General features: G+C 38.8%; 1 protein-coding gene across 1 annotated transcript in view; it reads left to right on the forward strand.

Moving 5' to 3' along the window:
- jag2b (jagged canonical Notch ligand 2b) overlaps nt 1–25,947 on the forward strand; it is a 53,580-nt gene that overhangs the window by 10,626 nt on the left and 17,007 nt on the right. Inside the window, 7 exon segments of the mRNA XM_051138042.1 lie at nt 6,304–6,358; nt 10,129–10,386; nt 12,576–12,636; nt 18,549–18,679; nt 19,267–19,386; nt 20,901–21,014; nt 24,203–24,316. Of these exon segments, the coding sequence (XP_050993999.1) occupies nt 6,304–6,358; nt 10,129–10,386; nt 12,576–12,636; nt 18,549–18,679; nt 19,267–19,386; nt 20,901–21,014; nt 24,203–24,316 (853 nt within the window).

Here is a 25,947-nt window from a genome sequence, read left to right on the forward strand (position 1 = left end):
CCACCATTTTTCATGTACCATTGATGAACGCCGGTTTCAGAGTTTAGGCTTATTTAGACAGCCTGCTTCTACAATTGTATAATTTCTTACAATTCTTAAATCATTGGAAATTGTATAGATGAAGATTTCAATGATTAATAAAAGGCCTTTAAGTATCCGTTATATACTGTTTTCTCTAAATAAATTGTTCTATTGTAACAAACCATACATCAATGGAAAGCTTAGTTTGCTTATTTTTGAAATCTCAGTTTAAAAAAGACCCATATGACACTGGTTTTGTGGTCCGGGTTCACATATATGATAGTAATTGCTCATCCGTAGTTAAAACTGCATACATTCATAGCCTTATTTATTGACAAAGATTAAATAGTTTGTTCGAAAATTGATTTCTGCATCATGTTGAGCTAATTCAATATGTCAAACAGGAATGAGTATTTTCTTATTGCGTCACATTTTAAGGACATGCTCTGCTCCAAAACTATCCGTTAGTTTTGGGAAACAGTCTCATCTTGTTCCAGGCTGATGATACAAAAAAGCCTTTCAGTGTCCTTTAATTGGCCTGGTGGTGTCTTACATTTTGTGGTAATTGAAGGTTGCGGTCAGTGTTGTCCACTGCCTCTCCACCCTCACTTTGGCCCAAATCTCTGTGTCAGTCAACAGTTCAGCTAAAAAGATGGGATTGACATCCCAGATTAATGGAGATTATATACCGTGGTCGCTTGCCATGGAATGAATAAATGGCCTGCAGGTCCCCTGAGGACAATCAATCAAAAAGTCTGGCGCAGAACTTGTACGACTGGTGCTCAGACTATAAGTGACAGGTTTAGTGTGAACATTGTAAAATATTGGTTTTATGGGTAGCTAGTTCAGGTAAAAAGCCATGTATGATTAGGTGTTCACATGAAAAAAGTATCTGCATGCAATAACAGATCCCAAAGGAGCAAGATGTCACTTTTTAAAAGTTGGATTATAATGCGAGTGCTAAAGACTAATCACCGCAAAACTAACAAAACAGTTATCCATAGGTTATATGTTTTGTTGTTGAACCGCTGTGACCCTAGTTGGTCGGCAAAGAGGGTGGGGATGATATCTTCCTGCCAGGTCAGACAAGGGAAGTTTGCCTCTCTCTGCAGTTCCCTTTCCAAAAGCAGATGAGGAAATGAAGTACTCGTTTTCTCACCGAGGTCACAGAGGAATGAAGACCTATTTTTTTTCACAGTTTCTGTGATTTCTTTTTGACTCTTTCCGTCCCTTCTTTGCATCTCAGTCCCAGTTCTTTAATTTTCTTTCTATTCTCGTTCACTCTCTTTGTAGGGTATTGACGCGGCGCTGAAGGCTTCGGGTACTTTAGATAAGGCGTGTGAAAGCTCTCGCACTTGCTGTCAGCTGGACGTCACTTGTTCGTGACTGCTGGTGGAAAACACTTTGCTTTCTTAGCAAGAAGATCCCACATCATCCTGTCATGTGATCAGTGTTTGATTAAAGTTGACATTGTTTAATGTAATAATCATATGGTTTACTCTCAGTAGGGCCTTGTGTGCGAATGCGTCAGAGAATTGCAGCCAGTTGCGTGTGTGCGCCACTGCCAAATGAAACTGCGGCGTGGGAGCCTTTTGAAGCTGATGAGAAGCCTGATGAAAGGTCTCCAGGGTCATTCTTAGCCTCTCTCACTTCAGCCCCTTCTAATTTCAGCCCTGCCCCACTTTAAACTGCCCCATCCACTGACTGTGGGAACTTGCACCTGTGGCTCCCTCCACCACCACCCCACTAGCCACCCAGCTACTTACACACACACTGAGGGCGTCCCAACATGACTGCAGTACCTAATGCGAGTATGCAATTGCTCGAAGGTTTGGTTGTGATGTACCCTCCTAAGTACATCCGAGCCAGGCGGGCTGTGTTAGCTTGTTCACAGCCCTCTATAAATATCCTCGCTATCAGCAAAAGTAGTCCACGATAAGAAGGGAAGAATTACTTGTGGTGAAACGGCAGCATGCATCTCCAAGTTTGTTTGGGTGCGTTTGTTGCATGTTGGGCCACTTCTAGGGGTGTGTGTGTGGCCGGAGGAATGTTCTCGGAGTGTCACGAGACTCAGGTTGATGGTGTCTTGCAGTGATGGGTTTTAGATGGAGGTCTTTGTTCACTGGTTACCTCCCCCACTAGTCTTTATCCGCATCTAGCCCTTTGGGCAGCTGTCACATAATCCAGCTAATCAGAGACCGAGTGTGTGGGAACAGGACCGTCCCCATGCTACCGCGTCTCTCTCTCCCTCTCACGCGCGCACACTCCCTGACATTCTGACCTTTCTCCTTGGGTACGCGCATGCCATGCTACGGTACACATGACCGCATGTGCACGGCCAACCGGATCAATCCAGCATATTCATTTACTGATGGAGCTTTGGACCAAATCCACATGTACAGATAAGCGTGCGCACACAAACACACGCATTTGATGCTTGCTACTACGAGACCCCACTAATACGCTCTCTCACAGTGGCTGCCCCCTGTGTTGGGGGATGGGTGGAGAGGTCAGAAGCCCTGCAGCATGTCGTGGGATGATCCACGTTCATGTCAAATAATCCATCTTTTTAAGACGCATCTGTTGTACGTCTGCATGGATATGTGGCCCACCCACTCCAACCCATCCAGACAGACCTGGTGCTGCCAGCCTGCCGCTAATCCCTGACTGCATCCACCAGACCAGCCCACAGCCCCCAAACACGCTGTCTGGCTCCGCCCCTCTCATTTCACCTCTGGAGATGAATGAGATGCATGTGTAAATCTAACAGGTCACTTTAAAAGTTCTATTTCAATCAAATGCAATAATCAGTCTTTTTAAAATAATATAAACGTGTTAGTCTGGTTTTTGTGAAGTCAGACTTAAACCCAAAGTATATTTTCGTTCGAAAGCATAAAGTCGAACGCCTAGCCTTTTAAAGTATACTCCATTTGATGTTGTGCACGAACGCGGACAGTCGACACGTGCGCTCTAAAATGCTTCATCCATGTCCAGTGTCTGCTCTATATTCTCCTATAAGTTACAAACCGATAACAAATATTTTTGAACACTTTTAAAGCAAAGCTGAGCTGTCTCATACCCTCTCGCTCACAAGCGCTTGTCAATGTGAGTGTCCCTGATAGCACACAGACATATCGGAGACGTCTTTTTGACGTCTGCATTTACAACTGCTAGACCTATTTTTTTAGTGTTTGCTCTGCAATACGTCTATAGGACGTTTTTTATCAGATGTCAAATAGACGTCTACTAGATGTCTTTAAGATGTTTATGATTTAGAATGTATGTAAAACTGACATCTTATGGATGTCTGTCAGATGTTTGTACACAGCAGATGCTTTCCAGATCAAGTGATCTTTAACAGACATCTTGCAGACGTACGTGTGCTATCTGGGGTCTGTTGTTGTTGCAGTGTCTGCAATTTTGTTGTTGTTGTTCTGTCTCTTTAGTTTCCAGCCTGTGGAACAACTGATTACTGCAAAATAACATCAATGCGCGCGTGCGACCTGCGCGTACAAAAATCGTGTGGTGCGCATACAGTATGCACATACTATTCTGATGGCGAAATTACGTCCCTCGCATATGCGTAAAAAGTGAAGTATACTTTGGACTTAACAGAACTAGATGTTCCGTTTATACCTTGGCTAGGCCAGCATGTATACAAATTATTCAGACTATGTTTGGTCTACAGCTGGGACTACCATTTTAATATTGCTGTGGTTTTCAACAACTTTATTGTTTAATGTGAGCATACATCTTTGTAGATACTAGAAAGTCAATGACGTTAAACATAGTGAGCAGCCAATACTTGTTTACACAGTGCATTCTGGGAGTTTCTAATGTACACTGAGATGATATTGACAGTAGGACAGTCTTTGCCAGTGCTAACTCACTAAGGGGCCACCCTCAAGCTATCCTAGGTGTATATGACTTTCTTCCTTCAGGTGAATACATGAGTTATATTTAAAAAAGTCCTGGCTTTTCCAAGCTTTATAATGGCAGTAAATGGGTGTCGAGATTTTGAAGCCCAAAACACTGCATCCATCCATCATAAAAAGTGCTTCACACTAGGGATGGGCGATATGGGTTTAAAAATATATCACGATAATTTCTGGTATTATTGCGGTAACAATATCAATGGCGATAATCCAGGGAATCCTGTTTCTTTAGAGAAAAGTAATCTTTCCTATTGTTGTGAGCATTACTGATTACTGAGTACACGTACTGTAATGACCATTTCATCACAAATCATAAACATCTTAAAGACATCTAATAGATGTCTGTTTGACATCTGATAGGAAACGTCCAATAAGATATCGATAGCAAATGATAAGATATTGCCCATCCCTACTTCACACAGCTCTGGATGATTTAATAAAGGCCTTCTGAAGTGAAGCAACGTATTTGTGTGAGGAAAATATCAATATTTACAACTTTTTAAACCATTATCTTTTGCTTTTGCTAACTGTCGTACGCATGTTCACGAGAGAGTGGCGTCCCAGTGGATGATGTTGGACGTAAGCGAACATGGTGATGAATGCGGAAGTGAAAAATTAGGTACAAAGTGTAAAGTACAAAATGAGGATTTGTAGAGAAAAATGTTGGAGGATTTTGATATAAGCCAAGAGACGACTGCTTTTTCTTTGCTGTAAACAAAACTTGGTGAGACTTGCATATTATCACCAGGGCTTATGCTATGCCTACGCCTTAACATCATCTGCTGGAAGGCCACTCTCTCGTAAAAGCGTGTACGACAATTAGCGTGGTCATGGTTTATAAAATTTTAAATATAGATATTTTTTTTACACAAATGCATGGATTCATTTCAGAAGGCCTTTATTAAACACCTGGGAGCCATGAGTAGCATGTTTTACGATGGATGAATGCACTTTATTGGACTTTAAAATCTCAACACCCATTTACTGCCATTCTAAAGCTTGGAAGACCCAGGAAATTTTAATATAACTCTGATTGTATTTGTCTGAAAGAAGAAAGTCGTATACACCTAGGATGTGAGTAAATCATGGGGTAATTTTGATTTTTGGGTGAACTATCCCCACATTAGTTTTTAAATACAAGAACATACACTCTTCGTTCTGTACACACACAACTAAGGGTGTGTTCATACTTTTAGTTCGGTTTGTTTGGTTCTCGTAGTCCGAACCAAAAAGAAAAATGATACATTCGGTACTGGTCCACTTAGGGTTCACACTGGAATTTTTGACAGCGAACCTAAAGATACCGAACCTAAAGGCATAGTGATACTTTCACAACCTAATTGGTCGGGCTGAATGACGTAAATCTTGTGACGGAACTCACAGATGGCAGCGTTCACACTTACTCTAATGAACCGCACTAACACATCAACCGCACCGGAGTTCGTTTTAATCAAACCAAACATGACAAGTGTGAACACACCCTAAAAGCATACGGCTAGAAATGAAAGCCTAGCGGTTAGCATGTGCAGTTAACACGTGATGATGTTTTCTTTTCAGGAGGATTAGTGAGGTCGTATAAAGTGCTAAAAGTGGTGTCGTGTACCTGTCCAGGGTCAGGAGTGAGAACATCGTGTGAATAAACTCGTCTCTAAAGGAAACGCATGAATTAAATGATTCTTTTCCTCATTTCAAGATGCCCTGCTTCGGTGGCCTGTTTTTGATTCTGTTAAAGTTGATAATTTGACCTAGTCAGGTAGGGACTATAGGCAGCGTGTTAGTAGATGGACTCCCAGAAATCAGAGGAGCATCAAGAATGTTTCCAGATTTAGTTTGAACATCCAAGGTGTGGCTGGAAATCTCCCCCTCCCTCCATTTCGCGTGTAACGTAACTCAACTCTTATAAATGCTGCCCGCTGTCATGAGAGAGGACTGTAATGGAGCTTTAGCATCTCTGTCATTTCATTAGTGCTGTTTGCTATTTGCTAAGACAAACACCGCTATTTCTGTTGCTCATACTTGAGGTTAGGGATTTGAATAAACCGCTTACGCTCAGTATTACATTTACATTTACATTTAACATTTAGCAGACGCTTTTAATCCAAAGCGCATTAAAACTGCATAAATTGTCTGGCACAATTTCTGCCACCTCAGATTTTGTTTAGAGGAGGTGTGCTATTCCTTTCAGCAGCCACCTGACCCATATGTTGGGATCAGAATATCATAAAGACTTGAGGGTGGGACCTTTTGTCCTGACCTATTAAGAAAATATAAAAAAATTGTTTGTTTCTTGTTGTGCTTTCTTCAACAGCTTCATCTCCTAATGATATTCTCTCTCTTTCTCCCCCAGCGATCCTACACACTCATCCTGGAAGCCTGGGATTGGGATAACTCCACTCAGAACAGTGAGTATTTCTCTGTAACCGCTGTATGATTTACTGCTGCAGGCTGCTGTAGCCTTTCTGGGCTGGGTTTGATGCTCATAATGGCTGTTCCTAGTCTGTAGTTTTGCGCTTTAGAGAATGACTTCATATGTGGAGATACTTGAGGATGAGATGAAAGCGTTGAAGCTGCCCTGCTGACGTGTTGTAATTTTAGCGTGGGGGAATTCGTTAGGGCGTGTCAGGGCTTTATTGGACGCGTATGAGGTCGTTTAAGGATTTTGTTGTGGGCATCAAGTGTAGAAGTTGTCAGTTTTCATGTAGGTACTGATATAGAGGGTTGGAGGTATGCATTCAGTTTGAGAATTTTTAACCACACTTAGCAGGGATTTATCATTTTTGACAGATATATTGAGATGATGTGTTGCTTACCAAAGAATCGTTACCTGAGCTTCCAAAGCATTCCAGAACAGGGAACCTCACACGAACGTGCGTTTTAAGGCTCATACGAGCACAATCTTGTGTCTTCCACACCTGCTTCAGTAGTGCACGCAAGTCCACCGAAATTTCACAATAAACCTGATCATCTGAAGACCTCTGTTGATTGTAGCCGCTGGGTGAAATCTTCAAGGATCCTGAGTACTGAGTCATACACATAAATTACAGATATGAGGTTTTGGCACATAGTCAGCATTATAATGTTCAATTGTTTGGATTCCTTTGGTTTGTACGACAGATCTGTTGATCAGATTCATAAGCAAACAGAATTGCAATTAAATTTATTTCCTTGAGGCCCAATGTGTTAAAACAGGTGAAAATCTCACCTGAATATGACATCTTGGGTTGTAAACCCCTAACCCTGGTTCTTGGGGGGCCTTCCATCACATTAGGATCTTGGGGAAACAACATTGGCACCGTAATTCCACAGCTGTATCCTGTTTTCTCCCGCCGCCTTTGTCTGGCTTGAGGAATTGTCGGTAGGAAAGGGTCAGGCGGAGGAATTCGACGTATGCAAAAGAAAGGTGAACGCTGGTAAAACAGGAGAGACAGGGGGAGCCTGGCTTTGATCTGCAGATGTGATTTGTAGAATCACTGTATATTCCAGCGTCTGTAAAACTCCAAATGCAAACACTCTTTCTCTCTGCTTGAAGTCATTATGTCCTGTTTTTCGTTTTCATCTTCGCATGCACCGTCAGCCTGAAACAGTGGCCCAGAGGACTTTTGTTTGACTCACTGCAGTGACTCAAGTATCTTGTAGGCCTCTTCTCCATGGTGTTTGCTCATTAGGAGTACACTGAGCGTGACTTCAGAGAGACGCAATGCAGGTGTCTGGGTTTGTTTAATCAGTGCTTGAGCTATAATTTCCAGACTGACTAAGATTATTTGTTTTTTTTTTTTTTTTTTGCTTTGCTTTTTTTTTTTTTGTTTGTTTGTTTTGTTTAGTGTTACGATTTGTGTTTGGTTTCCTGATTTTGTTTGGTGTTGTTTTGATTTTTTTCTTGGGGGGTTTGGTGTTTTGTTTTTTTTTTTGTTGTTGTTGTTGTTGTTGTTTCTCATTTTGTTTGCTTTTTGTGTGTTTTTTTTTTTTTTTTTTTTTTGTTTTTTTTTTTGTTGGGTTTTTTGGTGTGATTTTTGTTTGGTTTTCTGTTTTTGTTTAAATTTTTTGTTTTTGTTGGTGTTGTTTTTTGTTTGGTGTTTTCATATATATATATGTGTATATATATATATATATATGTATGTGTATATATATATATATATATATATATATATATATATATATATATATATATAGGCGTGCCAGACATATAATATATATATATTATTTTATTTTATTTTATTTATTTATTTTTTTTAATTATTATTTTGTTTAGTTTTTGTTTGGTGTTGTTAATTTTTGTTTGGTTTTTGCTGTGTATTTTATATTTTGTTTGGTTTTTGTTGTGTATTTTATATTTTGTTTGGTTTTTGTTGGTGTTTTTTTTGTTTGTTTGTTTTTTTTTTTTTTTTTTTTTTTTTTTGTTTTGTATTACTTTTTTTTGTTATATGATCACATAAAAACTTGGAAACTTGCTTACATCATGTTCTATTTTATACTATTCAATTTTACGTATAAATTTCATTCTTTTACTATAAAAGCCTGTATTATTGCTTTCAAAGCTAATATTTTTAAAGCTAATCAGTGGCTTAATTTCTACCACCTCAAATGTTTTTGTACTGGTTTGCAACGGCAGTGTCAGCGAAGAGTTTGAAATGAAATATGAGATGTGTGAAGAAAACGGACAAATCAAGATAAATATCACTGTATTTTTAATGTCCCTCATTGGCAATCAAAATATGATTTTATCAAATAATTAGAAACAACTAAAAATATGAGTCATTAATTTAAGATACATAACATTCTTAGAAATTAGCTTTAGAGTTAAAAAAATGACTGTAGAAGTTTTCACCAGACCATCTGTAAGCTCTAGTGACCATTGATTAGAAAGGGTTGAAGTTGACGAGCTCTCTTTGATGATCTGGAGCGCTCTCAATGACTTGGCAGAGCTCTGTTTAAGACAGTGGCTTAATTTATCACTCAAGTCCATAGTACAGAGGCGTGCCAGACATTAATGATCTTGTCATAGAGAGAGAACACTGCCAAGGTCTGTCTGATGCGACTATCTGCAGTCTGTACTCACGCAAGGCTTGGCAACAAAAGCACCAGTACATCCTCCTCTCTCCAATGCCGTTTGATACTACATGTTTAGTATGCAGTGTGAACGCTCAGAGCTGCCGCACCTCTTTTCTTAAACCGGACACGTCCCCACGCCTCCTTGTCTGTCTGTCAGAAACCCAAGGGCAAAAAATATGCCTCTCACTCTTTCGCCGGGGCGAATAAAGTTTAGCCCGCACGATCCGTCACGTCATCTTGGGATTCTGGATTCGAACTGACAGAATTAGCCGGCATGCATTTTTTATAGACGCTTTAAATAATTCTGTTACATCTGTCGGAACGGTTCGTATGTGTACGTGTGCTTGGTAGGGCCATGCAGGCCGCAGGAAAAGTCCTGTAGCATTGTGTTTACTCTGCAGGAAGGGCCCTGGACTGCCCAGTGTTTAGACACTGGGCAGAACGGGCCGGCAAAAGCTCGCTCCATTGTTCTTTATCTGGAAGCGCCAGGGCTATTTCTGTTTTTGTTGCTTAATTCGGTCGACATTGTCAGGGGACGGAGAGGAAGGTATGTGTATGTGCGCCCCGCATGTGTGTTTGCAAGAGGAGAAAGACGCGGACGCGCTCTGCGTGTCGGGACAGAGGAAATCGCAGGCCCCCCGTTTCCACCGTGATTGTTCGCCATCTCCGATCCCACAGCGATAAAGATTGCTTTCTTTGCAGAGAGGCTGGGAAAGCTTGGGAAAATGGAGCTCTTAATGTGAACGCTAACCACTCTCACTAGCAGGAGGGATTCGAGTCGAGGGTCTGTGTCCTGGTGGACCTGGACAATGTGCTTGATGATTAGGACTAGGGTGGGTTCCAGGTCCTTCAAGGATGACTAGGGCTAAGTGCTGAAAGTGGCCGGCTATGGAGACCAGTGGCTTCCTCAGCCTGCTGCTCTTGCCCAGATCTCCCTGGTAACAGCAGTCAAACTCGCACCCCTCCCTCTGGCCAGACATCAATGATTTTATTAGAAGAACTAGATTTAGACTAGAACTCACTAGAAATGGGAGCGTTTCTAATAATTGTGTTGTTGCAAAATCTAGTTTTTAATTCTGTTAACAAAGTATGGGATTTATGCGCCTACTTCTGTTTTTTTCAGCTGGAGAGGAGAATTTGATCGAGCGACACATTCACGCCAGCATGGTGAATCCCGGCGACCACTGGCAGTCCATCCGGCACCCCGGCATCACGGCCCACATTGAGTACCGCATCCGGGTCAGGTGTGATGAGAACTACTACGGGAGTAAGTGCAACAAACAGTGCCGGCCAAGAGACGACTACTTCGGCCATTACCGCTGCGATCCGTCAGGAAATATCGTTTGCCTAGATGGCTGGATGGGAGAGGACTGCCGGACAGGTGAGTGATTTTAACCCTCTATATTTTGTACATAACATTTCAGTTTATTGAGATGGCCAAAAAAATGTTTCTTTTATATTTTTAGTTTCATGTGCTTTTGAATTTCTATTTATTATTTTCTATTTTATTTCAGTTTTAGTCATTTTAGTACTTGAGTAGTACTTTTAGTAGTTATTTTAATTATAAGTTGACAGGGTAGTATTACAGGGTTCTACGCTTACTTTTCTTTTTAGGAGCACAGTCAAAATTTTAGGAGCACCTTCTAATCAATAATCAGAAATCTGATCAGAAATTAGCCTTGCCATTACAAGGTGATATTTAACTTAATGTGATTTACAGGGGAATTTTGTTTTTGCTTTGTAATGGCATTCTTGTAATGGCATTATTAAAAGTACGTCATCTTTTATGTCAATTTTAAATATATATATATATATATATATTTTATAAGCTTATTAAAATTTCTAATTAAAACAACAGAATAAGAACAAGTAGAATAAGAATAAGTTATCAATCAAATGAAGTCAGTATTAGCAAAATGTATTTGTACTACAGAGGTGGCACAGAAGAACACGAAAGTGGCTTATTAATATTTTCATATGTTTAATGAGGCTCTGAGGTGGCATGAGTGCAATCAGATTCATAAGTTCATGTTGAGATTAATGTTTTAAATATAACATTTTGAATACAGAAATATTAAATGATTTAAAAGATACTTTAAAAATGAAACTAAAACTGTCAGTAGATGGCGGAAAGTTACTGATTTAATTACTGAATCATTTATTCATGTGATTCGTTCAAACGGCTGATTCTTTCAGGAGTAAAACAAGTGACTGTCTTTATGAATGGGAAATTGAATCATTGACTCACTAGATTCATTTAAAAATGCACGTTCATTCATAAATGAAACACTGCTATGTTTGAACGGAGATGCACAGCGGCTCAGTTGTGACTTGTTTCAAACTATTTTTGATGACGAAATAGAGCAAAATCAGGCAATAGTGTTATAGTCAGACATTGTAAGTCACTTAATATTAACTTCTTGTTTAACTGTTATATTAAATCAACATCTAATTGACAAACTCCCTTAAAAATCATTAAAAGCTGTCACTCATCTTAGTTTATCGCAATCTCACAAAGTTTCATTGTTATCAATGAAGCTCTCTACATTGCACAATGAGTCTCTTATTTACACTCTCTCTACACTTAGTTTATAAAAGGATTCGTGAGATATGTCTGTGATACATTACTTAACGCTGCAAAAACACAGAAACCTTTGAAGCTCCCCTCAGTGCAAACACTGCTGATCAGGTCAGTCACACTGGTGCTCCTAAATATTTTTTCATAGTCGCATGCAGTAGTTTACAGTAGCAAATGCGACTGAAATGGTCGCATTGTAGAGCCCTGTATTAGGTAGAAGTTTAAATTTTAAGTTTGTTTTTCATCTAATATTTATATTTTATGATATGTCAGTTTTATTTCAGTTAATAAACCCAATTTTAGCTGTCTTGGTTAGCAATACTGCACTAAAATCTGTTTTTTAAATGCTGCAACTGAATTTAGTCATCATAGTGTATGAAAAAATGAGATTAATTTTGAGATTACATTTAGCGGTTTAATAGTAATGATTTATCTGGCATCCTCAGTATCTAACCAAGTGTTATTAGCCACATTGCCCTTCATGAAGGGTGAACTAGGGCTGGCTAATGTCTTGAAGCGTATAGAGAGAATCCCTGTTAAATCTTGCCCTTTACTACCCTGTAAAGAGACCTGCTGCTATCAGTGTTTTCACAGCCCTGTGATCTTTGCTCCTTTGCCTGGAGGTGAGATTGTGTTGTAAACGACACCTCTGCAGTCCTGGAGTCACACTTTCCATTAGCTCAATTAATCTGAGTGATGCTGGGGTTTTTGATGTCTTTAACCGACCACTGCAGGCAACCTAAACACCTCTGTTCTGATGCTGTGTGTCTATACCCCACTAAAGAAAGGCAGTAAATCACCAGCCACCATACTAATGAGCAAGGGTATGAGTAGGTGGGCGTAACAGGGGCGGATGGGGGCAAGCGTATATGTGTGTTCGGGCCATAAAGTTGTCTTCTGTCACAGCGAGCATGATGAATTTGTCTTGTCGCTCTTGTAAGGCAACACAAACAAACAAGACTGACCTCTCCTCCCTCTCTCTTCTCTTACAGCAATCTGCAAGCAAGGCTGTAATCTGATTCACGGAGGATGTACGGTGCCTGGAGAATGCAAGTAAGTGTTTCATCATTTCATGCTTGGTTGGCCAGGCTAATCTGGCTCCTTAATTTCAGCAGGGCCATATGTGCTCATGCTGATAAGGTCTTTTCATTTGTTTACCTTTCCATTAATTAATTAGTGCACTGAAGCCATTGTTTGCGCAAGCTGTTTTTGTTTAATATGCTTTTTTTGATCACGCTGTACTTTCGCTCGAGTGTTTAAAAGTTGTGAACGATTATCATTTGATGGAGTTAAATACTTTAAGGCATCACAGCTACTTCAAGAGTTAGTTTACACAAAGAGAACAAAAATTCTGTTATCAGGTGCTCAATCTCATTTCACCTCAAGCCCATAATAGTGTATGCACACCAAAAAAAAGCGAAGCGAATATTCACATCACGTTACTCACTCTAGATGGGGATGTTTTTTTCGCGTCACTCACACAGTGCTTTCCTCCATTTTTTTTTAGTACAACGAAATTTCCCACTCAGGTTGAAATTTGAAACTTACTGAGTGAATAACACGCGTTCACAGAAATTTGTATGTAATCTAGGGATGTCCCGATCCGATATTGATATCGGAAATAGGTCCGATATCAGCCCAAAAAAACTCTATCGGATTATATCGGACTGCGTTAAAAATCTCCGATATAAGCAGTCCGTTCCGCTCTAAACTCCGTTACAGCTATTCTATCCAGCAGCGTCCAGAGCCAGCGTGCAAAGCCCACGTGATCACAACACTGCTTGCTAGCGAAGTAGCAAAGAAAAAGCGATGTCGGCCGTGTGGCAGTATTTTTCATTAAAGTCCGAAAAAGACAGTGTGGCTCAGTGCAACACTTGTCATGCACAAGTTTCCCGTGGTGGAACAGAACCGGGAAAGTTTAATACGTCCAACCTCATCGTGCATTTGAAGCAGCATCACAAAACTCTGCATGAGGACTTTCGCAAGACCACCAAGTTAAAGAAACAATCCTCTGGCAACTTCAAGCAACCAACGCTGCCTGAAACCCTCGCAAAGCGTGACAAATTCCCAAGAGATAGCAAAAAGGCATTAACCTTAACAGAAAAGATATGCCAGTTTATTGTGCTCGATGACCAGCCACTGTCGGCGGTGAGTAATATCGGGTTTAAACGCTTAATTGAACACCTTGAGCCTCGCTACGTTATGCCCAGCCGCCACTACATTGTCGACAAAACCATACCCCAGATGCATAAAGAAGTTAAAGAGTGTATTGCTATGCATCTGGATAAAGCAAGTGCTGTTAGCTTCACCACTGACATCTGGAGCTCAGACCACTGTCCGCTATCTTTATTGAGTCTGACTGCGCACTGGATAGACGCTGACTTTACTTTGCAGAGAGCAGTTTTACATGCACGCGAGTTCAGAGGTTCACACACAGCTATATTTATATTTATTTTATATAGTTATATTTATTTTGTTTGCACTATTTTTGTGGATAGTAAATGCAACGATCTCATTCTTTCGGGCAGTGTGTGTGAAATTGAAACTTTGGACACTCAACCTTTAGCAGTTGGTCAATTAACAGTATATTTTTTTTCTTATGTTCCTGCTCTCGGCTGTTCCTACCATTTGCTAACGGTAAAAAATAAATAACTGAAGTGACCTTTAATTAGTATTTTGCACTTTAAAAATTATATTTTTGTTTATTCAATTAAGATATTTTACAGGGTCTTAATATTTATTCTTTAATTCTTTTTTATATATTCTTATGTAAAAGGTTCACATTTATGCAACCAATAGTTAATAAATTGGTCGTTTTTTTCCATACTTACTGTTGCTGACTTTTGTTCTCAGTTTGATCTAGCCGTTCATACATTCCACACAACGAAATAGGTAAAAGTATTCATGATTTGTGCTGATTATGGTATCGGATTTGTATCGGTATCGGTTAGTACTGAAGGCTGCAATATCGGTATCGTATCGGAAGTTAAAACGTTGTATCGGGACATCCCTAATGTAATCTACTTGTGCAAATAATTCAGTTCACTTTTGGTGTTTAAGTTTGTTCTTAACCACAGAACTGTGGTTGACCTTTTTATATTTGTTGATCAATATTTATATATGCATAAAAGCCTAAATTAAATCTGTTCTTCATATAAAGCAAACTTTAAACCGCTGGATTCATATGGATTAGGTTTATGTTATTTTTATGAACTTTTTGAAATGTCAGCTGGCAAAAAAATCCACTGAAGGAGGGTCCTGAGTCTCATCTACCCAGCTGAAATAAAAACAATACAAACCATCACAGAAATTTCCACTTCAATTTCCACATTACAAACCATCAACTGTAACCATTAAACCTATTAAAAATGGTTTTCTGTGGTTTGTTTTGGGACATACTCCATTAGATTTAGTGTTTTTAACAGGCACCATTAAGGTTACCATTAAAACCAGTACAATTCACATTATAATCAGTAAAACCATTAAAATTTCTGTGACGTTTATGTGTTTTTTTTGTTTGTTTGTTTGTTTTTATCAGGGTACTTATGTCAACCACCCAAAAGATTTTAGCAACAACAAAAATGTTCAAAACTTTCTGAACACTTTAGCAACCTCTCATGTTTTGCAAAGGCAAACTCTAGATTTAAAAAGTTGGTTAAAGCAGTGTCCCAGCGTACCTTGTGTTCTGGACATTATCATCATTTGATAATTGTCAAACGATGGTATTTTGCTCTTGCTGTCACAGGAAACTCTGATGCTTCCTGTGTTGGAGCTGAGCGTTAAATCCACCTCGCCATCCCACATCGCATTCTCCTCTCGTTCTCTTCCTGTAGCTTAGCTCTGCCTTTTTCCTTTGCCACAGGAAAAGCTCCTCATCTTTGGCACGAGGAAAGCCTTTTCGCTCATGCCACCTACAACCTCAGTGTCTAAGGGCAGGGAATGAGTAGATCCAGAGGTGTCTAAACCAGGAAGTCACTCTCGACGATAATGACATACTGGAATCTTTTGACAACAAATCATTCAGACACTTAAGGACCCCTCACGCTTTAGTTTTACAGTTCTTACTACTACTGAGCAGAGATACCTGTCCTCATTCTTCTGCCCTCCTTTGCCTACTCAGAGACCTGAGCGGTTTCAAAAGGACATGGGTATTTTCTGCCTCAGGCATCGGAAATGCCACGAGTAGCATCTCGGGGGACGCTATGGCCAAAAACATGCTTGAGGACATCATGTACCCAAATCTCTCGATGGCCTGGAAGAAAGAGTTTCTGGAACCGGGGCTAGGAAACAGAGGCCAATATGTTATTTCAGAGTTTGAGTATTTGGGAAGTTCGGTGAGCCTCACTCCCCTGCAGGATGTGGTGACTCGCTTCCCTGCCGTCACTAGCTTGATAGTCCTTGGAAGGAAGGAGGTGGAGACTAGAAGACTAAGGTTGTCACAGATAGTTAACCAGTAGATATATTTGATTTGGTTTGGGTTTTTTTGGCTCTCTTTTAAATAACCATTTTAGGTGTTTTTTTTTTTTTAAAGCGAACTCCAGGTGTTAAGACTTTTAAGGCTTAATATAACATAAATTATGTCTGCTGAAATATGTAGCAGAAAACCCATAAATGACTAAAAATCCACACCGTTTTATACATATTTTGGACTATGGGGGCACCATTATTTCAATGACGTGCAATGGCTGCACTCGGTGCGATAATGCCGCTAACTGTTGCTATTTTTAACCGCAGCACAAATCGGAAAATAAAATGCTGATACAATGCAACATTGTGTAGCTTTGCTTGTAATTTTCAGTCGAAGGGCAACAAGAGAAATGATGTAAGTCTTCACTGCTTTTCCTAGCAATAAGAAGAGGAGCAAAGAATGGGAAGATGCCTGTGGACGCATAAAACTTCCTATAGACTCACGTCTTTCTCTCCACTTTAGCCTTGATGCCTTTGCTTTTAGTAGACCACAGCTACTGAAAGAGCTTACAAACGGCAGAAACAAGAAACGCTAGATGCCATCCTGGCAGGATGTAAACTTGCCGATGCTTGTCATGAAGTCGCAGTCACTTAAGGACATTCTCAGCGCACATTTCGCTCGATATCCGGAGTGTTTAGACTCCTTGTGGGGAATATCTGTTGTACGACATTTGGTTTAAGCTTATACTTGCATCCATTGTCCCTGTAAGTGCTTTCAGTAGCTGTGGTCACCGTATCAGTGTTTTATTTTCAGAGTTGTGTATTCTGAATTGTGTTGTGGGAAAAATAGCAACAGGTAGCACCAGTAGCTCAATGAATAGAATGGTTACCAAGGGTAACCATTTCACGTCATAATGGCGCCCCCATAGTCCAAAACATGTAGAACACGACATGGATTTTTTAAATAACGTAAATCTTTCATGGGTTTTCTATTATGTATTTCAGTAAGAGACATCATTTATGTTATACTTTAATTTACTCACCCTCAAGTCTTTCCAAACCATTTTTGAGGTTTATTTAGACTGTTTTTGTCTACACAGTTGAAGTCAATGGGGTCCAATATGTTTGTATCAGCATTTTTGGCTAAACTACCCTTTTAAGTGAATCAAAAGTGAAACAAAATGACACACAAATGCACTTGCGATTTAAGTTTAAGGCGTTTTTATGGTTGTAACGGACATGTCCTGACACATAAAGTAAATGCAATGCAACTTTCTCTTTCTCTGAGTTAGTGAGCAAGCTTATGTTTGGCAGTGCTCGGCAGAGCTGAACGCCCCCGTGCACAGGCAGGGTTCAGACTCTCCCCACACACTCCGCTGCCTACATGCTCTTTCATACAATACTAGTAAGGTTGTTACTGGGCAGCGTGAGGCTGTGTGTGCTCTGGTGTAAGTAATCCAGGCTCTGGCCTGCCCCTTGGGCACAGATCTGGGGGGCTATTTCAGAGACCTCATTGGAGATGTTATAAGTGGATTTGGATCAAGGCCTCCATGCAGAGAATGTGCCAGGTGTGTATGCAGTGGCCAAATCCACTTCGCCCACCTCCTCGAAGAGCACATTTGCCTTATTTAGTTAGTAAACACCGTTGCTTTTCACCTCAAATGTTTTGGAGTTGTGAGCCGATGTGAGACATTGGGATCCTGAAATATGTTTATTATACATTGGAATCACCTTTGAATACATGGAGAAAAAATACAATGCTAATTGTTAGAATATTAAAAGCAGTATAATTAAATCCAGGGTCAGAAAGCTCTCGGATTTCGTCAAAAATATCTTAATTTGTGTTCTAAAGATGAACGAAGGTCTTATGGGTTTGTGACAACATGAGGGGGAGTTATTAAAGACAGAATTTTCATTTTTGAATGAACTATTCCTTTAATGTATTAACATCATATTACTGGGAGTAGCATGTTAGTCCTATGGTAAATGAATAAGATGATAATCATTCAGTGCTGTCTGTTTCTCAGAGTGCTGTAGTATTTCTATCCCTGTACCACTATAGTATTTATTTGTAAGTCTAATAAGTGTTAGGTCTGTGCCGTTTCTCTCTCTCTCTCCAAGACACTGAGGTTGAGATATGCAGACAGCGTCTCTCCACTCGGCAGCTGGAGTTAGGCCATACCTCTTCTGCAGGAGAGCTGTCTTAAAATAGCCTGCTCAGAAATGACAAGACAGCTGGGTGAGGGGTGTGGTGGAGGACGGAGAGAGCACACCACTAGCCTTGGAATAGCGGAGTGCTGCTATAAACTAATGATTAGTTAACCCCTCTGCAGAATTTCCCTCTGCGCCCCCAGACTGCAGCCGAACTGCCCGAGGGGGGAGCGCGCGTCTGTGCGCGGTCGTGAAAGTGTTCTTAACCTTTGTCGCCCGGAATGTCGTCTTGTCCTAAGATTAGGTGTCAGCGCAGTTACGTGCAACTGAATGTTTGTTCCTGTCTGTCATTAAGATATCATGGGGGTTCAGTCCTTTAAGTTTTAACACCTTAATGTGGTTTTCAGGTGCAACTACGGCTGGCAGGGCCAGTTCTGTGACGAGTGTCTGCCGTACCCCGGCTGCTTGCACGGGACCTGTGTCGTCCCCTGGCAGTGCACTTGCGAGAAGAACTGGGGCGGTCTGCTCTGCGATAAAGGTAAGGGTCAAACACGCTCATACTGACAATTTGACCTAGTTAGTTTTTGAAAAATCGAGGTCAACCTGGAATTGACCTATTAAATGGTCAGCAGTAGATCAGAATGAATACATTAAGCCTGTACACATCTAGCTGCAAGGTGCCAAGGCAGCAAATTCATATCGTGGTGTTAAATAGAATTACAGCATCTTACACTGAGCTGGTTTGTTGGCTGCAATGTTAGCACAGGCTGTGCATCATGTGACAGCGCACGCACAAACACACACTCTGGATATTGTGGTTGTGATTGGAGTGGCGCTCAGATATCTGATCTGTTGGTCAGCGTGCGTCCTGGAAGGTGGTTAGGAATGAGAAGCAGCTGAGAGGTGCCTACAGTTCTCTTTATTTATTTACCAGCTTTTATGTGCACGGCCTCGCCTTACAAGGCCTGCTGGGAAGCCCAGCAATAGTTTCTGCCAACTGTTTATTTTTATTCAAAGAGCAAATGTTTGCAGGCTTAAAAAAAAAAAAACAGAATATAGTGTTAGTACTGTTTTCCCCATGGCCTCAAGAAGTACCCCAGTTCACTGTTTTATGTGTCCTTACAGATTTGAACTACTGCGGCACGCACCATCCCTGCGCCAACGGCGGGACCTGCATGAACTCAGAACCGGATGAATATAACTGTGCCTGTCCCGAAGGGTACTCGGGCAAGAACTGTGAAATAGGTACGAGATGGATGGGGGGGTCCAGTAAATAAAAGAGATACATGGAGCAATTATTTATATGATGTTGTGCAGATGGATGGATGGATGGATGGATGGATGGATTAATAGAAAAACAACAGATGATTGTTGGGTTAAATGGGTGGTGTTGGGATGGATTGATTGATAAATGGAGTGATAAATAGACTGATAAATGGAAAAATGGATAAGCTAAAATGTGTGGATGGATTCATGTTGGGATGGATGGATGGATACTAAATAGATGGATAGACTGATTGATAAATGGATAGAAGGATGGATGGACGAATAGATAAACGGATGCATGAATGGAAAAATGGTAGACGGGCTGTAAATGGATGGACTAATAAATAGATAAATGACTAAATAAATGGATGGATAAATGGATTGATTTATAAATTGACAAACATAGATTGATAAATAGATAATTGGATGGATGGATGGAAAGAAAAACTATTGATATATGGATAGAAGAATAAAATAATGAATGGATGATAGGTGAATGGGTGGATGAATGATAGATGGACCGATAAATAGATGAACTAATAAATAGATAAATGAATAAATAAATGGATAAATTAATAGATGGTTAAATAGGTTGATAACTGGATAGACAAATGGATAGATAAATAAATAGATGGAAAATTGGATGGATGGATGGATGGATGGATGGATGGATAGAAGAAATATGGATGTATAGATGAATAGAAAAATGATGGATTTATGGATGGATGAATAAAAAAAGTATGAATGGATGTGTAGATGAATAGAAAAACAATGGATGGATAAATAGAAAAATGATGGATATATAGATGAATGAATATAAGTTATGTATGGATGAATAGAAAAAAAAAGGATAGGTTGATAATTAGAAAAATGGATGGATGAATAAGAGAAAAATATGGATGGATGAATAGAAAAAATATGAATGGATACACAGATGAATTAAAAAAACGATGCATGCATGGATTGATGGATGGATGAATAGAAAAATGATGGATATATAGATGGATGAATAAAAAAATGATGGATGGCTGAATAGAAAAAATGTTAGGTTTATAAATGGATAGAAAAATGGATAGATTGATAAATAATTGGATGGATGGATGAATAGAAAAACTGTGGATGTATAGATGAATAGAAAAATGATGGATATATGAATGGATGAATAGGAAAAAATATGGATGGATGCATAGATGAATAGAAAAATGATGGATGGATGGATGGATGGATACATGGATGAATGCATGGATGGATGGATGAATAGAGAATGATGGATGAATAGAAAAAAAATATGTATGGATGTATAGAAAAAATAGGATAGGTTTATAAATGGATAGAAAAATTGATAGATAAATAAATGGATGGATGGATGAATAGAAAAACTATGGATGTATAGATAAATGAATAGAAAAATGGATGGATAGATGGTAAGATAGATAGATAGTCTTCATTGAGATTTCCATGTATTTATGACATACTGTTGTGTTTTTTTTCAGCTGAACACGCATGTGTTTCCAACCCCTGTGCGAACGGAGGCACGTGTCACGAAGTCCCGACCGGATTTGAGTGCCAGTGTCCACCAGGCTGGGAGGGACCCACTTGTGCTAAAGGTGCGTAAACCTTTCGTGCACCTTCCTGTCTGTATTTTCCAGGCTCAATCTGTTCCGTCTGGAGACCTAGTTACAGCGCTAGACTGGAGCACAGACACCCGTCCCCTCCCCAACATGTGTCCAGATGCTGTGGCCAGTGTGCCGCTTGGCTGCTTGTCATGCTGGGATGTGTCAGGTACATGGTAGGGGAAGCCAGTCTTGGATCTTGGCAGCACAGCAGGGTCCCATCGCATGGCGAGCGTAGCTTGAGCTCTTACGGGTCCCGGATTAGAGCCTGGTGATACCCATCACTGAGACAGGGGGGATTTGCATAATCTGTCTTCACTTTGAACCAGCGTTTGGCTTCACAAATTGAGAACGCAGTGTGTCATGGGCCGCCCTTCCTTCTCCACCCCTCCTGTTCCACAAAGCATCCCACTTTAGCGCCACAGAGCTCGTATTTGATCGGTTGCAAATGTGTTTCTCACCTCCAGGATGCCTAGTGGTTTAATTTTTGGTATTTCTCACACTCTTCATCGCTCCCTCCACATCCTACCTCCTCGGTCTCATCCACCACACATATGGGGCTGTGTTTCCATCGTCATAGCAACAGCAGGGTCCCCTGCTGGAATTTGGACATTCGCCCCCCCACCATTTTGCCCATAAAGGTTTTTCCCCCCACCTCTTCCCTCTTCACTGGCCTGTCTGACCCTTTTACACACCCCGCTCCACCCCATTCACCACAATATATGTATAAGACTAAAGCGAGAAGAAAGGAGGGAGGAATTTCTCTTGTTTTTGTTTCCTCGTATTTTCTTCCAAATTTCAAATGGCTGCTGCTCAGTTCTTTGTGCTTTTGTGCCTGTATTAAAACTGTAACGATTTGGGCTCTAATAGCAGCTAATCTGGCGACCTGGATTATATCAAACTCTAATCGTGTTACTGTCTTGCATAAAGAAAAGCCTATGCTCTCTTTGATAAACACACTGACACTCTCTCCTGTCCTTTCTCCAAAGCCGTTTAACCAGCATTATTTTATTGTATTTTGCTTTGTTTTTTTTTTGTTTTATTTTATTTTATTTTATTTTATTTTATTTTATTTTATTTTATTTTATTTTATTTTATTTCATTTCATTTTATTTCATTTTATTTATTTTAGTTAGTGCTGTCAAATCGATTAACCACATCCATAATAAAAGTTTGTGTTTACCTAATATATGTATGTGTACTGTGTATATTTATATGTATATTATAATGTATAACAGTACACATACACGTATTATGTAAACGCAAGCCTTTTTTTGGATTCGATTAATCGCAGTTAATCAGTTTAACGGCACTAATTTTAATTCATTTTTAGTTTATTTTATTTTTTTAGTTAGTGCTGTCAAATTAATTAATTGCAATTAATCGCATACAAAATCAAAGTTTGTGTTTACATAATATATGTATGTGTACTGTGTATTTTTATATGTACATAATAGTATATAATAGTACACATACATATTATGTAAACAGACTTTTTTGGATTCAATTAATCGGCTTAACAGCGCTAATTTTAATTAATTTTTATTTTATTTATTTAGTTAGTGCTGTCAAACTGATTAATAGAAAATAAAAGTTTGTGTTTACATAATATATGGATGTGTACTGTGTATACACAAGACTTTTTTTGGATTTGATTAATCGCAATTAATCAGTTTAACGGCACTAATTTTAATTCATTCTTATTTTATTTAATTTTTTTAGTGCTGTCAAATCAATTAATCGTGATTAATCGCATACAAAATCAAAGTTTGTTTACATAATGTATGTATTGTGTATTTTTATATGTACATAATAGTACACACACATTATCTTTTTTGGATTCGATTAATCGCAATTAATCGGTTTAACAGCAATAATTTTAATGCATTTTTATTTTATTTTTTTAGTTGGTGCTGACAAATTGATTAATAGAAAATAAAAGTTTGTGTTTACATAATATATGGATGTGCACTGTATATTTATATGTATGTAATAGTATATAATAGTACACATACAAATATTATGTGTAAACAATCTTTTTTTTTGGATGCAATGATTTGACAGCGCTAATTTTAGATCATTTTTATATTTTTGAATTTTATTAAGTGATGAAAAATGTAAAAAATGAATTAAAATTAGAACTGTTAAATTGATTAATTGCGACTAATCGCATCCGAAAAACGTTTGTTTACATAATGTGTATGTGTATTATATACTATTATATACATATAAATATACACAGTACTCATTCATATATTATGTAAACAAACTTTTATTTTGGATGCGATTTATCATGATTAATCGTTTTGAAAGCACTATATATATATATATATATATATATATATATATATAAAATATAAAACAAAATAAAACATGTAAATATACCCAGCACACATACATATTTTATGTAAACAAACTTTTGATGTGATTAATCGCGATTAATTGCTTTTACAGCGTTAATTTTAATTCATTTTTTAAATTTTATTTTATTTTATGGATTATTGCATCATTTTTTGAATGATGCAAAGCAAAAGACAAACACAGCTACACATTATGTAGAGTAACAAGTTATTAAAACCAATAATATGTGAAAAATATGACTGGATATGTGTGCAGCCATTATGAAACAGTCGTGTACCTGCACTCTTGTGACTGTATATCATTTTAATTGTTTATTATTGCACCGAATTAGGACCTACGTTGGCAACACAGCAAGCAATGCATCATCTAAATTGTTCACATATATTGATTTTAGAATGCATGCTGTAGTTTTCTGCTTGTTGGATGTGTTTTTCTTTTAAATTCTGTGAATATACTGCAATATTGAAACAATAAAGAACACATGCTGACACATTTCCATTGCATTGTATACATTATAGTGCCTTGCCCTACTTTGTATCATTTTAAAATCAATGTAACTGATCCTTTCTCTAGTATCTGTAGCGTGTGTGTGTGTGTGTGTGGTGGGCGGTGAATAGCCTGCACGCACATGCTGGGTGTAAAATTGCCCAGTTTGAATGTTTATATGCATGAAACTGAAAACATCCCATAATATTATGGGATGTAACTCCTGTAATAGCTTTTTTATGCAAACTGTCTCTCAGCATGTCATTTAAAAGCACAATTTCAGGTGTGTTTTTCATATCTGCAGAACGTAACATGATTTTGTGTTGATGTTGCAGACATGGATGAATGTGCCTCCAGCCCGTGTGCGCAAGGCGGAACATGTATCGACCTGGAAAATGGCTTTGAGTGTGTCTGCCCTCCGCAGTGGGTTGGGAAGACCTGTCAGATCGGTAAGATTGAGATCCTGCTGTATTGCAGTCATGCTTGAGTTTAATTTTTTATTATACACACTGTTCACTGGACCATCCACTCATGTCATATTATTCATTTTTGCATTGCCATTTGTTGGAAAATATGAACCATTATGCATCCGAATGAGGTGTGTTAGATCTAAATTGCATGCACTTCGACAAGCCAGCATGTGTTTTAGACAAAGCAAGACTTTAAAAAAGTAATTTGTGACAAGTGTTTGCATGAGGAGCTTGTAATGGTTGTTGACTTTAAGGCAGCTGTATATGCATATGTAAAAAGAAAGGCCAGCCTTAGAACTGGTTCTAAGACTAGATCAGATGGCATTGCAGGCGCCACAGGAGTTTCCATCATCCTTTTGCTCACAATGGTGTGCGGCCCTTGTCAGGGGAAGTGATGAATGTGAAAGGAAGTGGATTGTGACCTGTAAACAAGCGTGGGGTGGGAACAGGAGTCGGCCTGCTCATCTTACGCTTCGAACCTTAGCCTCCAGCTTGAGTTTCACTCACAAGAGCCAGGCCTGAGCATGGTGGGGAGTCGTGTTTCCCGGAGGACAGGTGCGCAGGGGAGCGGAGCGCACCTCACTAGGGGCCCCGGATGAATATTTAAACACCTAATAAGCACTAGTTTTTTCATGGCAAAGTCAAGAGTCGTAGCCCCCTGAACTGGCTGGTCACCTGCTGTAGTCTAATTGAGGAGAGATGAGATTACGACCAGCCCCTTAGTTTGCGATGGAAAAAAACTTTTTTCTTGGCCCGTTTTGTCTTGCTTTACAGTAAAAATATTTAAAGGGATAGTTCACCCAAAAATGAAAATTCTGTCATTAATTACTCACCCTCATGACGTTCTAAACCCGCAAGACCTTCGTTCATCTTGTTAACACAAATTAAGATATTTTTGATTAAATCCGAGATGCTTTCTGACCCTGAATAAACAGCAACGCAACTGACACTTTCAAGGCTGAAAAAGGTAGTAAGGACATTACAATGGTAAAAATTGTTAAAATAGTAAGATTTTTAAGATAGATTAATCAAAAGTATCTGTAAATGCATATAGACGTTTTTTATATTTTAAATAAGTGTTTATTATTATAACTTTATATTCGTCAGTGAAGCAGTGAAAAAATGTTTCCAAAATAATTGTTTTCAATGTAGATAATAAGAAATGTTTTTTGAGGAAACCAGAATGGTTTTTGAACTATCTTGTAATAGTAAAGACTGGACTAATGGCTGCTGAGAATTCAGGTTTGCCATCACAGGTATAAATGACATTTTATTAATGCTGGGCAATGATTAATTGCCATTAATTGCATCCAAAATAAAGGTTTTTGTGTACGTATTTATGATGTGTATATATATAAAGACACACACATACAGCATATATATTTTGAAAATATTTACGTGTATTTACATGTATATATTTATATTCATATAATTTATATTATATATAAATATATTTAATATATAAACATAACATTTATTACTTAAATATATACATGCATGTGTGTATACTTTTATTTTGGATGCGATTAATCACAATTAATCGTTGCCCAGCTATATAATATAATATAATATAATATAATATAATATAATATAATATAGATGTAACATAC

This window comes from Labeo rohita, chromosome 20 (assembly GCF_022985175.1).
Source record: "Labeo rohita strain BAU-BD-2019 chromosome 20, IGBB_LRoh.1.0, whole genome shotgun sequence".
NCBI classification, from domain to species: domain Eukaryota; kingdom Metazoa; phylum Chordata; class Actinopteri; order Cypriniformes; family Cyprinidae; genus Labeo; species Labeo rohita.